Source organism: Hydra vulgaris, chromosome 03, assembly GCF_038396675.1.
Source record: "Hydra vulgaris chromosome 03, alternate assembly HydraT2T_AEP".
Taxonomy (NCBI): Eukaryota; Metazoa; Cnidaria; class Hydrozoa; order Anthoathecata; family Hydridae; genus Hydra; species Hydra vulgaris.
The window spans coordinates 63,330,049-63,345,394 of NC_088922.1; the positions used below are offsets into that span (position 1 = coordinate 63,330,049).

General features: G+C 31.1%; 1 protein-coding gene across 1 annotated transcript; it reads right to left on the reverse strand.

Moving 5' to 3' along the window:
• Window positions 1-692: 692 nt before the first annotated feature.
• On the reverse strand, window positions 693-6,990 carry LOC124808396 (uncharacterized). The gene has a single exon (XM_065793962.1). It carries the CDS (start codon window positions 6,271-6,273, stop codon window positions 1,813-1,815), a length of 4,461 nt encoding a protein of 1,486 aa, XP_065650034.1. The 5' UTR covers window positions 6,274-6,990; the 3' UTR covers window positions 693-1,812.
• Between the last annotated feature and the right edge of the window lie 8,356 nt (window positions 6,991-15,346).

Genomic DNA, 15,346 nt, shown 5'->3' on the forward strand with positions numbered 1-15,346 from the left:
ATTTTCTGCACTTTTTTAATCTTGTTGCTATTTCTCTGTTACTAATCCTGGAGCATGTTTCATACGTTTTATTTTCCATTTTTTTTATTTTTGCTTTTTACCCTATTTTTATGTACCTTAACTTCTAAATTATATCAAATTGTAATAAAAGACTTAAAATTTGACAATCAGATCATCATAAACAACTTTATGCAATCTAAAAATTGTAAATTTAATATTAAAATTGATGAAATAATTTTTAAACAGTTTGATTGAAAATAAAGTAGAATGGAAATGATGTTTGAAAAAAAAAAACTTTCTGCGCCTATATCTTTTTAAAAGCACTGTAAAAGCAATCCTTTGCAAGTCTTTGTTGCCTCCCATTCATTCTCCTTGTTCCACATACTCCCTCTTTGTCCCACTCCTCCCATCCATGACCCATCTCTCCTCCATGCTACTTACGTCTTCCCTCCTTCTCTACTCTCTATATGTTATTTTAACTATCATTTATCGTAAAATTATTGAATCATAATTATAATAAGTTGTTTTTAAGGAAGACGTAAAAGTTCTAGTAGCTTAGATTTATATTTTCTACTAGGTTAATTGTTGGTTCATATAAAATTTTTTTAATTTTTACTAAAATGATTTATGATTTTTATGATAAAATAATCCTTGTTTATCATAACAATCATTTTATGATGACAAAAAAAATGTTTTACTTAAAGCGTTACTTAAACACTTGCTGAATTTATTTGTTTCAAAAAAATCCCCTTCAAGTAAACAATTTTCTTTTTTTAATACGTTAATGCTGACGTTAGCCGTAACTTAATTAACATGGTCAACAACTTTAGCAGTTTTAAGTAACTGCAATAAACGGGAATTATCAGCGGTAAGTTCAGGGCAATATTCATTAGCATATTCAATTACAGTTTTTCCATCGTTATTTCTAATTGTGGTATCGTAGAGTTTGCCAAATTCTGCTATAATTTCTAACTTCGTTACCGTACTGAGCTACTTTGTTTCTAACAAACAATGTAATGGTGTCTTACCTTCGGCATTTTGTGCATTGATTTTAGCTCCGGTGTTTTAGTAGCGAATTTATAGCTTCTTTGCTACCTTCGTAATGAGCTAAAGCATAGGTGTATCACCATCGAACATTGGTTTGTTAACATCATTAACTCCATTTGTTAATAACAATTTGACTATTTCCATGTTTATTGGTTGTTCATATAATCCTAAAGAACATATTAATGGAATTGCTTGGTTTTGATTGTTATTAGGTTTATTAATATCAACTTTTCCTAAAATTAATGCTGATACCATATTAGTATTTCCTTCGAAAACTGCTGTTACTATTGGGGTAGAAGGTAAAAATGGTGCTTGATCAAAATTTGTCCCGTCTGAAGCTAATTTATTTATTTCATCTATGTTATCTTCGACTACAGCCAACCATAACTCAATATTTTTATAATACTCGCTTGTTAAATCAGCAAGTTTATTGCATATTTCGAATTTAGTTGATAATTCGTTTTTAGGAAGAAATATCAGTGCTAATTTATATTTTTCAATCATTTTAAAAACATACTCTTCACTTTTGTTATTTTTATCTTGTGACGAAAATTGAAGATGCGATTTAAAATCTGCTAAGTTTAATTTCTTTAAAGTGAAAGAAAACACTTTATCTACAATCTCTTGTTGTGAAAGATAATATTTTTTGGCAAATAAACAAGCATCGTTTATTAAATTATTTGTAAAAAGCTCCGTGTAAGGATGGTTTTGAAAAACTGATATCATTTGCAAAGCTTGACTATGATAATTAATCGCTTGATCATATCATTTTTTATCAGAGTAAGCTAACCCTAGATCATTCAAAGTATAAGAAATACTAGGGTGAGGTTGACCTTGGTAAATAATATTTTTCATTTTGAGGCTTTTCTCATAATAGTTGACTGCCAACTCGTGCTGCTTTTTATCAGCATAAACTAATCCAAGATTATTTAAAGCATCGGCAAAAGTAAGATGAGTTTCATTTTGGTAAATGAATTTATAAATATTTAAACTTTGCTTATAGTTTTTAATTGCTTGATCATATTCTCCTCTAGTTTTATAAGAAACGCCAAGATTATTTAAGGAAGAAGCAACACTAAGGGCTTGATCTTTGTAAATTTGTTTTTTTATCTTTAAACTCTGATCATAGCAGTCAATTGCTCGCTCATGCTGTTCCTTAGCACAATAGGCCGCTCCTAAATTATTAAAAATATTAGCAAGAATTTCTTGAGGCTCATCTTTGTAGAGTTGATTGTTTATTATAAGACTCTGATTGTAATACTCAATTGCTTGATCGAACTTTCCTTTTTTTTGACAAACGTCTCCTAAGTTATATAAAAGACCAGCAATACAAGAATGAGGATCATCTTGATAAATAAGTTTTTGAATTTGTAGGCTCTCTTCTATGTAGCAAACTGCCTCATCGAATCGTTCTAAAAGTATACATAAATTCCATATTTTTTTTAAAGAATCAGCAATATTAGAGTGCTGTTTATTTTTGTATATTTCTTTGTTTATTTTTAGACACTCCTTATAGTAGCTAATTGCTTGGTTATATTGTCCTCTATTTCGATAAACTTTCCCTAGATTATTTAAAAAACTAGCAACATCCTTGTGAGGTTCACCTTTATAAATTAGTTTTTTTATCTTTAAGCTTTTCTCGTGATAATAATTTGCCCGATCATATTCTTCTTTATCAAGGTATACTAACCCTAGATTATGTAAAGAACCCGAAATATTCGATTCAGATCGCATATTGTTAATTCTTTTTTGCATCTTTATGCTCTTTTTATAATAATCGATTGCCAGGTTGCATTCCTTTTTATCAGCACAAAGTAATCCTAGATTATTTAAACAACAAGCAATAATCGGGTGATCTGCCTCTTTGTAAATGTGCTTAAGCATCTCTATACTTTCTTCATACTTTCTATTCGCCTGATTATATTTTCCTTGAAATCTGTAGATATTCCCAAGGTCGTATAATGATATAGCAACACAAGGTTGGTTATGTAACATGGATTTTTGTATCTTTAGACTTTCCTTAAAGTGTTTAACTGCCGTATTATACTGTCCCATCTTAGAGTAGGCTAATCCTAGACCAGTCAAAGAATGGGCAATACTTGGGTGAGGTCGATTTTGGTAAATAAACTTTTTCATCTTAAGGCTTTCCTTAAAGTAGTTAATTGCAGAATCGTATTTGCCCTTTTTAGTATAAACTAATCCAATGTTATTTAACGAAACAGAAATGTCTGGGTGAGATTCAACTTGGAAGATGAGTTTTCTCATTTTTAGGCTCTTTTTATGGTACTCCATAGCTTTACTACATTGGCCTTTGTTTCTATACACTGATCCTAGATTATTTAAAGAATCGGCAACACTTGGGTGATTTTTATCTTGATAGACAAGTTTTTTCATCTTTATACTCTCCTTAAAGTAGTTAACTGCTTTATCAAAATGCTCTTCGGCACAATAAACTAATCCTAGATTATTTAAAGAACATGCAATATCTGGGTGTGGTTTATTTTGATAGATATGATTGTAAATCTCAAAGCTAAGATTGCAGTATTTAAGCGCTGTATCATTTTCATCTTTGGCATTATAAACTAACCCTAAGTTATTATATGAGTCAGCAACACTTGGGTTCAGATTATTTTGATAAAAAATTTTGTAAATATTCAGGCTCTCTCCGTAAAAGTTAATTGCTTGATCATATTGTAAACTTTTCTTACAAACTATGCCTTGATTATTCAAAACATCAGCAACATAAGGGTGAGGTTCATTCTTGTATACTAATTGGTAAATCTTTTTACTCTTCTCGTAGCACTTAATAGCTTTATCATATTGTCCGTTAACTCCGTAAACTAATCCTAAATTATTGTAAGTAGAAGCAATATCTGAATGAGGTTCACGTTTGTAAAAAAGTTTTTTTATGCCTATACTTCTTTTAAACTTTTTTATTGCTTTTTCATATTGACCTTGGTTTCTAAACACTTCTCCAAGATTATTCAAAGAATTAGCAATACTTGGGTGTGGCTCATTTTGATAGATAAATTTGTAAATCTTTAAACTTTCTTTGTTGCATTTAACTGCGTCATTATACTGCCCTTTAGCATTGTGAGCTGTTCCAAGGTTATTTAGACAATCAGCAACACTTGGGTGACGTTCATCCTCGTACATTTTTTTTGTAATATTTAAACAATCTATGTAATGCTGAGTAGCCTTATCGTTTTCACCAATTTTCAATAATATTTTTCCTAAATAATTCTTTATCTTTAAGTTGTCTTTATTGTTTTCATCCTCTAAGGCTTTTTCTAAATTGCTTTGAGCCTCCTTATATTGCGCTAATCTATAATGAATAAAACCTTTGGTAGCATAATCATCATTATAAAACTTGCTGTCCTTAAAAAATATTTGTCTGCTTGCACCTAACGATTGATGTTGGTCACAGAAACAATTCAATTTATCATACAAAGGTAATGCCGTATAGAAATACTGAAATAACCCTCCTTGTTCTTGTAAGTCTTCTTCAGCTAAATAGAATAATTGTGGAGCTCGTTTTTTCATCTCATACTCAGTTGCAATTGATCTTACAAATATTGACATATCTTCTTTCTGTGCTTTATGGTGGGAGTAGATTTTCAGTCTAATTGTAGTGGCAAATGTTATAGCATTTTTAAGATTAAGTGCTGCATGTGAATTTATTATTCCTTTGTTTGCCAATTTATCTACTAAATCCCAAGCACTTTCTCCTTCAATACCAAAATACAAAGCAAGGTTGTATACCATACGATCAGGTAATCGGTAAATCTCTTGCTTTACTTGGAATAAGCGACCTTCAGTATAAAATAATTCAGGCTCTAATTTATGTATATCGCCTTTAAAAAAAGTTTCTTTCGGTTGCAGAGTCGACGTCGAATGAAGATAATCAATTTCTACTATTCCTTCTTGTAGTATTTTAAAAGCTCTTATTTCACAGTTTAATCTGAGTTTTTGATTTTCTTCATTACCAGCACTTAGCAAAAAGTTTTTAACTCTATTTTTATAATCTTTTACAAGTTCATCATCTCCATACACATAACACACATTTTCTAATATATAAGGCAAGTTCTTATCAACATGACTCGCCCAGTTATTTTCATTATATACAATACTCAGCATCCCGCGTATTGTTTGTATTAGTTCATATTTTTTATCTCTTTCAATTCTTCCAAGAGGCGTTTTACCTCCCAGATCAAAATTAACTGCTACGGGTACTAGATGACTCATATCTAAAAAGTATTTACTAGTAGGAATAATACTTTCTCCTAGATTGATTATTTTGAAGTTTACTAAATGGCTTAGGTTCTTAAAATAGTTCTTAATTTTGGGGTCATCGCTTTTTTTATAATTGCTATTCTGAGTCAAAATAGCAAACTCCAAATCTGAATAAGGGGTCATTTGTTTTAGTGCCATTGAACCAAGCCCTATTACAGCAAATTTGCAAGGTGCATTAATACCTATTTGTTTTACACTCTCATCATATAACTTAGCCAGAAACTTTTTCATTCGATCAGCTATTTCTTCAAACCAATTTTTTGCTGCATTTACGTAAAGTTCTTGATTTTTTTGTTTCTCTTTTTGATCGTTAACATTAATTTGCTTTCGATAAGATTCTACTTCTTTTAGCACTTCGGTGGTTTCGTTTCGCAACTTTGTTAGTAAATTTTTATTTATTTTTGCTTCCTCGTGCACTATGGGAACATCACTTTGGTCTCCACCAATCACTGAAAATATTAGGTTCTGTAAATGAACTAATTGCTTCTCTGGATTTATATTGTTTGAATTAACAAATTCATTTTTAGCTTCAACATTTATTACACTTACGTTGAATTTTTCCGTCAGTATTGCAATTATGTAATGATAAAATACCGCTGCCTCAGTGTAATACTTCAGATCTCCACTTAGCTCTCCTAGTTTGGCGGTTAAATAGCCTAGATCGTTCAGAACTTTTATCAAATCTTTAAGTTCTTCTACTGACTTCTTGTAAGCTAGTTCATGGATCAAAGGTTTATATTGTTCTTTCTCTAACTGTTTTAGTTGAACAATTTTGTTTGTTTGGTTTTCTTCAGATGTTGTTATTTTTTCTATTTCTTCTCGTATTTTATTTATATTAACTTTTGGAACATTTTTTTTTGTGTGAATTCCTATTTCTAGATCAAGTATAGAATTGTCATTTATGTTATTTAGAAGTTGTTCTTTCGAAAGCATTTTTACGTAGCCAAATTTTGCACCTTTAGTTCATCAAAAAAATTTAAATACCCAAAATTTCATTGTGTAAAGTACCCAAATAATAAATATATTGAAATAAAGTTAAAAATCTTTCCATATGTGTTTGTATTTAAAACAGAGTTTTATAATAGACGGCTGTATAATTGCTTTCAGAACTAGAAATTACGCGATATTCAAACCATTAACTTTTAAATTTACGAGACCGATATCTATAGCCAAACTACTGCGTAACAATACGTATTCTTTTTAACTTTTTTTTAAAATTCGCTATTTATGCAGTTTATTTTTACTTGATTTCTTTATAAATTAAAAGAAATGCTGATCTAATCAATCAACTCTACGCGCAACGTAAACAGTAAACGTAAATATTTGCACTAAGTTTGATTAGATGATTTGTTTGAACAGCTCACAGTTTGAAAATCTATAAAGTAGTACTAATAATATATCACAAAAAAATTTGAGGGGCGACTCTAGACATGTAGGAGTTCAAACCAATTGAAATCTTGCAACACCATCTGTGAGACTTTTTCCAACTTTACTTTTTAAGCATATTTTAATAATTTTCGCTTTTGGCAAGTTTTGTTTCTTTAACAGAGCTTGCCAAAAGCGAAATGACCAACAAAAAAAAAATGACCAACCAAACTTCGTTTTACAAAAAATTAATAGCAAAAGAAATATGAATAAATGTTATGCGCAACTTTTTTGTTTTATGCAAGTTTACGCTTCAAGTAGTAGTACGTAAAGTATTTACGCATTTTTACGTTAAATACTTCACGTTCCACAGTGGGCGGAATTTCAAAAAACCTGGCCAAAAGTCAAAAAATGATTATAATTAATGGAAAATTTCTGTAAAGCATTTTTTTGAATCCTTAACTTTGAATTTGTCATAAGTGTACCAAAATTCAATAATGGTAGATCCAAAATGGCGGTGTTTTAAAAACATTAATCATTAGAAATGCTTTTGGGCTTTCGTGTTTAACCAATTAGTTCTAATTCGACATTTAAGTTCAATAGACTAATGTATTATTTACATTACATATATAAACATTATATATAATACCGATATATAATGTATTATGACTGTATTATTATGCCGCAATGTTAAAAAAAAAAAATTGAAAAATTCATTATTTATTCTACTTATTTATTTGTTCAAGGAAAACAAGGAAAACTTGCATCATTTATCATAATTGTTTCATTTATATTACTTTAAAATAAATCACCACTGTCATCTGAATCATTTATTGTCGAAATATTGTTGATAAACTCAATCACAGACGAATGAGTTTCAGAGTTTTCGTTAATCTCCCGAGGTAATAACATTTGTAAAGCTTGAGAAGACAAAGATCTGGTAACTTTTGCATGAGATTTTAAAAGTGAAGATTTATTCAGGATCTGACAAAACCAGAAGTCTGCAATAAACGTCATGCATTGTATTTTTTCTGGAATTTTTCCTGGAGAAATCTTCGTTTCGCGATTCCTGTGCATCCTCAGATAGTTGTCCTATGGGTAGTATTGCTGTTTTTGTTATTAAGGCTCCATGAATAAGTACTTTGTGTACTGTTGTAGGCATGTTGTACCAAGGATACTTTTCAACAAAAAGTAGTGCAGTTTCGGTAGAACAGTTATCGAGTTTGTCTGCGTCTATTGGAAAGCCACTAGATAATACCTGTAAAATTACATGAAACCGACTTATTAGTTCTAAATCCACTCCTAGAATATCAGCAGACACTTGTAAGTTTTTAAAAAATCTTCGAGCTGTATTTCCGTCATTTGTATTACCGTATCCTCGTTTCGGTCGATCAACTATTAACCCTAGCTGCAGCTTAAAAGCATTCTGGATTAACAATTTTTGTTGTAATATTATACTTTTTTCAATGTCAGAACGTGCTTGCCATTTTTTTATTCCAAGTTTATACCCAAGATGCAAAAAACATTCAAAAAAGCGAATCCATGCGTGCAACGTTGATAAACCGTATTCCAATTTTGATTCGTCAACTTTTATTTCTTTAACGAAATTGATATTATTGAATTGACTCGAAGTAGCAGAACACAAATAACACCGCATTGTTGATTTCGTCAATGTTATTGCATTGCAAACTTTTCCGTCAATCATTGTCATAACCAATTTATAATGTATTTAAATTTCTATTTCATGTTGAACAATTTTGAGAGGATCCAGTGATTTAATTTTATCTTCAATATAGTCTCTTTCATTAATGCTTGTATGGACATTTTCGTGAAGAAATTGAAGTCTGATAGGTCGGCAAAATCGAGTAGATGAGGGTGTCCTATTTTTCCATAGAATAATATCTTGACCTAAAACTGAATTTGTACACAAAAGTTGTAATGGTACAAGTGAAGTCAGAAAAACATTTGCATCTGAGTTTCTTCCATCGGCAAATCTCTGTTTATATTCGCTATGACCGGAACCGCCATCAAACCCCCACTTAAGAATTAAAATTAAATTTGATAAAATATTTACATTCAAGGAGTCAATTAACTTTTGTTGAGTTTTTATAATTCTTAAACAAGTGTGATTTAATAAAGATTGCAGTTTTACTTCGGCGCTTATTTCAGTTACCGTTATATCTTCAGGGTAACACATTTTCTTGGCTTCTTTAAGTTTTTCGTAAGATGGTAAAAAAGAAGAGCTATTCGCAATTGCAGCACTTCTTATAATGAAATATTGATGTTTAGAATGCTTTGCTTATTGTTTTTCCATTAGTATAGAAAGAGCTGTTTCAGCACATAGTTCAGATGTTTGTGAAATTTGGGACAATTTAAGGCTCTCTATATAGTTTGCGACTCGGTGTTGAATTGTGGAAGGTAAATCTTTAACTTTAACTCCAGCATTGCATGCTCCTGAAGCCCGAAGACTCATCTGAGAAGCAAATGCTAACTCGGATGAACTAAATATCAAACGCATTTCCTCTGTTTTTCGCCGTTTCGTTCTTTCACTAGCTTCATCAAAATTCAAAGGTGGTCGACCCATTGCACTATGGCTTTTTCTCTCTTTATTTCGTGCTTGAACAATCTGAAATTATTTAAATGTTTAGTAAATATAAAAAAGTTTAAAACTTTAATAGAGATAAGCATTAAATAACTTACATAAATATTTGTTGAGACTTTTAACCAAGTGTCATGTGTCTTCAAAAATATTTTTTTTGTTCGGTTACTACTTTTCCATTTTATTTTTAATTTTGTCAATACATTTTTTAGTTTCTTTTTATCATCTGTTGAAAATTGGAAACAAAGTTTTCTTCTTAGACACAACTGTGATTGCAAAATATTATGCATGTCATCTAGATCTGAAGATAACTCGTTTTTTAAAATTTCAAAAATTTCAATTCGAGGAATTTGCAAATGATCTTTTTGTGAACCTCAGATATTAATTGAAAATATAATAATTAAAAAAATCATAAAAAAATTATAACTTTACTAAACTAATTAAAAATAAAGTAAAAAGTAATCGATAATATATTATATTATATAAATTCGATATATAAGAGAAAGGTAAAATATACTGTTAATCATATGATTGTACTGTTAATTAACATGATGTACTGTTAATTAACATGATGTACTGTTAATCATATGATAGATATAGTTATTATGTTTTTTGAGAAACTGATTTTGTAAAATTCAATAAAACTATACAAAAATCGTCGTAGCTGAGGTAAAAAAGACGTCGTAACCGAGGGGGATTGTCTCCCCCCCCCCCCTACACTCTAACTTTGACAAAATCTCATTCATGTGTGCTACTAATTTTTTTGTAGTTTTATTGCACTTAACAAAATCAGTTTCTCGAAAAACATAATAACTATATCTATATACAATTTGACTGATTTTGTAAAGAAAACAAAACAGCGCCATTTTGTTTACTAAAAAACACGACTAGCACTACACAATATAAGTTAATGAAGTAATGGGCAAAAATAGGTGCCTTTTCTTTTAATCAATCTTTAGAATACACTTTTATGAACAACATCCAAATTATAACTAAGCGGAATCTCGCGGGTTCACTACTTTTTCAATGCTTGAAAAATAGGTTAAAGAAAATAAATAAACTTTGTTCTGTACTTTTTTGTTCGCACTTTTTGCATAAAGTTTAGAGAAATAATATAAAACTTTTTACTAAAATATTATATAAATACCTTGAATGGTATCGTCCATAGTTAGTTTTTTATTAACGATAAATAACTTTTTTGTAAACGATACTTATTTGACCACATTTTTTGTTTTGTTTTTAAAATGCCTATTTAGTGTTTTTAATAACAGATGTTTAACTGCGTAGATTTAGGTAACTTTAAAATTTATACAATTTTTTCTTATACAATTAAATGCAACAGGGCTTTGTTTATGTAGTTTCAAAATAATAAAATCACAATTGTGATTTTTTTTTTGTTGACTTTTGGCCAGCTTTTTTGAAAATTAGCCCACTGTGCGTTCGTTAAATCTTTTTTATGGAAAGGCAGTGTCTCAACAAAATGTAACATTTAAAGTTATCAAAGTTAAAACACTAAATTTAGTAAAAACGTAGACAGTAGGGGAATAGTTTGTATTATCGGCATCAAAAAAAGCCAACTGAGTTAACACGACACAACTTTACCTTGAATTAACTTCAAAGTAACAATAATACTTGGTTGGTAGTTTATAAAATCTTTTTTTAACATATTTGGCGTAGAATTAGTTTAAATAAATAAGTTGTTTACATGTATTAGACTTTCATTAAATGAAGAAAAACTAAACTAGCTTTTTTATTACAAACCTTGTAAAGGTTATGATTTGCTTTTAAAATTATCTCCTAATAAATACAACTATTATTAAAAGAGAATCAACTGTTGTTTTTCTAGCAGTGATTATAGATGAAATTTGTCATTTGAACCTCATATAAAGTATATTAAAAGAGAAAACTCAAGAAATATTTCTATATTATATAAAACTAAACCGATTCCTAAAACTAGATCTTTGAAAAAAATATACTTTTTTTTTGTTCATTGTTTTACTTCTGTAATATTGTTTTATTACTGTAATATAGGACAGTACTAGTCAAAGTAAATTAAAAAAACTTTGTAGCAAGTAAAAACATGCCTGAAGTATCATTTTCCATTAACAGAGAACTATTCATTGTAAACTGTTTTTGTAGGAACTTAAAACCTTAAAAGCCTATAGACTTAACAAACACCAAGTTTTACTATTTATATTTAAAATAGAGCATGTTTCCGGCTATAGTAAAATCTTTCACAAATGCATTGTTTAAAATTAATAAATTTGTTATTATTGGAAAGTAATCTATATTCTTGTATTAATTTTCAATTAACAATTTTGTTTTTCAAAGTTTTAGACTGTTATTACTGGCGTTTTGAAGAGGCTCAGCACCAATTTATCTCGTCTTTCGAAGTGGCTCAGCACGAGTTTATCCCGTCTGATAAACATCATCGCCGTTTTTTATTAATTTTTTATTCAACATCTTCGCTTCGAACAAGATTACAAGCAACCACTATTAGAGTTGGAAGTTACTGGAAAGAAAAGATTAGATTAATTGAGCGAGATAACAATTGACAGACGACTTAAATGATTCCAAATTATATGAATCAGGAAAGCAAGATGAAGGAAACAAATTCTAAAGAACTGATGTTTGAATAAAAAAACTAGACGAACAAGAGTTTTTGGAGCATTGAGGAGCAGTCACAGTAAAAGGATGAGCCATAATTTAATGATGAGTAACACGAGAATGAAATTTAGTGGATGACACAAGAGACGCTAGCTCTTTAAAGCAGTGCCCATTATAGTATTTGTTGAAAAGAGAATGAGAAGCAACATTACAACTATGTGATAAAGGTTGGAGGTTGGCTGCAAGAGCAGGTCCAACTATGTTTACAATTTTCCATTGCACTTTGTATAAAAGAGACGGGTCATTATTGGAAGATCCTCTCAAGATATGAGAACAGTGTTCCATGCAAGACCGGGTTTAAGATTCACAGAGGTAAAGAATAGAATCTAGAGTGAGAAAGTGTCAAACACGATTAAGAGATGCAACCTTAGCAGATCCCAATTTTGCAACTGATTTAATATGTGGTTTCCAAGAAAGATCAGAACTAAGATTTAATCCTTGAAGATGAAGGGTAGATGACTCATCGAGTACATTACCGTTCATAAATATAGGAAGATTTAAATTATTTTGATAACAATTGGCTGAAAAAAAGTTGGGTTTTATCAGCCACTCTGACAGCCACAAGTTTACCAGCTACTGGTAGCCACATGCTGTAGCAAAAGTGAGATCCTTTTCAAACTCAAATGTCCCCTCCTAGCAAGCAAAGAGAGTTGGTTTTTAATCAAGACAAGAATAAATCGTAACATAATCAGCGAACGATGCCACCTTAGATGTGAGGATATCCAGAAGGTTGGTAATGTGAATTTAAAAAAGTATAGGGGTAAGGATAGAACCTTGAGAAACCCCTGAAGTTACAGGATATGAAGTAGAGTGCTGTCAATCGAGGACAACTTTTATACTACGATTGGAAAGAAAGGATTCAATAATCTTAAAGATGTTACCTGATACACCATAAGACGAAAGCTTATGGAGAAGACCAGCATGCCAAACTTTATCAAAAGATTTTGAAATGTTAAGAGCGATGGCCTTAACCTCTCCACCTTTATCTAACGCAGAATAAAACCTATCGGTTATTACTTTTAGCAAATCAGCTATAGAACAAGAATATCGAAATCCATATTGATGATAAGAAAGTAAGTTATTAGATTCAAGATGAGAGAATAAATGTTTGTTAATTAAAGATTCAAAAACATTGCTTATTGTAGAAAAAAAACTAATGGGACGGTAATTTTACGAGTCAGATTGCTCTCCAGAATTTTTGAAAATAGGAATAACAGATACCGCTTTCCATCAGGCTGGAAAATAAGATTCATACTAGCACTTGTTAAATAGTTTTGAAAGTATAGACTAAAGATCCGGAGTGCACTTCTGCAAGACTATAACAGGTGTGTTGTTCAAACCACAAGCTGTAGAAGAGTCTAGGCAGGAAATCACTTTAGATACAGAAGCTGGAGTGATACAAATGTTAAGCAATGGATCAATCTGTTTGTCGGCTATATCAGGTAGAATGCAACCAGTGGAATCAAGTGATGAATTGATAAAAAGTTTTTAGCAAACAATTCAGCTTTGTCTCTAATTGAGGTGATAAAATCTGAGAAAAAATAATCTGAGTTGAAATCACAGATTTTCCCTTATTATTGGTACTGTTAAAAAATTTCCAAAAGTCACGAGAGTCTAATCTTTGTGACAAAATACGAGATTTCATGACCTGAGAGTAGCGGACTTTGGCGATAGACAAAACCTTTTTACAATGGTTTCTACCAATAGTAAACAGATGTCTGTTTTCTAGAGAATTGTTTTGCTGATAGATATGGAAGCGATGGTTTCGTTTGGTAATTGCAGCAGCACAATGTGAGAAAAACCATGGAGAAGAGTGAGACTTAACTTGGAATTATCGAGAGGGAACAAAAGATTCCATGCCAGTCTGAATCCATGAAGTTATGTAAAAAGCACATTTTTCATTGGAAAACGAAAGATTTCTGCCCAAGGGCCATCACCAAGAAAATCACAGAAAAAGTCTTAGTCAGCTTTAAGGTAGCTGAAAGAGGTACGATGATAGGGGGATTCTGATGATGAAGAAGAACAATGAACAGAATGAAGATGAGACAACAGTTTTAGAAAGATCAAACCGTGATCAAAAGCACCTAAGGGTGAATGTGGAGAAACTGAGCACTGACTAGGATCAGAAACAAGACATAAGTTAAGAAGAAAAAGTAAATGATTTGGGTTGTCAGGAAAACGAGTCGGAAAGTTAAATATTTGTGTCAAAGATTGAGAAAAGCAAAAGTTGTAGGCCTTAATTCCTCCAAAGTTATTGACACTAGAGTCAAACCATTTAGTGTAATGAACATTAAAGTCACCAAAAACAACTATGTTGGCTGATGGATAAAGAGAAAGGGTTGGGTCAATTTGATCAGAAATGGTATCAAAAAGAGTGCAGTCTTGAGATTAAGAAGAGCGATACAGAACAAAGAGAAAGGCGATAGAGTGAAATTGTGCTAAACGAAAGCACATAAAAGAATAGTCCGTGGATTTAAATTTAGTTTTCCAACAAATGGGTGAATTTTTCCGAATGTAAATGCCCAGGCCAAGTATGTGACTATTGGAGTCTTTACAAATTAAAAAAAGATAACCATCGACACTAAGATTACATGATGAGTCAGTCAAACTCAAATTAGTATGTCTGGTTAACTTTGCAAGAGATAAGAATCAACAGAAGAAAAGTTGCTTCAAAGACCATGAATATTAGTGAATGATAGGTTTAGAGGACTTGGTGATGACGATAGTTTTTTGTGTTTTATAGTTTTTAGTCCTTTAGTCATTTTTAAATTTGTTAAAGAAATTGACTCAAAGCATAGATAGTACTCAGTACATTACTTAATAGTCCAAGGCATTGCCTTATTTATGATATTAAACCCTTAGTACGAACAGGGGCACCATCCATGCGCAACATGATATTGTTAGTACTCTAATATTTTACAGTTGTTGATGGAATCAGCCTCTCTGAGAGCTACCACAAAGTTCAGGAACCTGACTACCAGCCGACCTCGGAACCATAATAGTGAGTTTTAGAGCTGTTTTCTCATTAGGAGATAATAGAATGAGTTTCCTAGTCATAAATTTCAGAGACACAAGCAAAACTCATGCAATGAATCAAGAAGATCCAGCATTCAACATCTTAAATCTGAAACAATGTAATAGACATACATCTGCGCTAGCCTAAAACATGAAAAAGGGGTGCAATGCGGGTCAACAGATAGAACCTGTTTACCCCTGAAGTCTTTGTCTATGAGGCTTTCTCCAAAACAGTAGCCGGATGCGTTTAACATCTCCCCAAGATGAGTTTTTTCATCGAGACACCATTTCTAGCCTTTACTCAATTAAGAGCCCAATGGCGGGGGGTATTTTAAGTTATACTTGAATTCTCCAAGCTTT

Excerpts from the sequence above, each read along its gene's own strand:
- LOC124808396 (XM_065793962.1), bottom strand. The coding sequence starts at position 6,273 with ATGCTTTCGAAAGAACAACTTCTAAATAACATAAATGACAATTCTATA.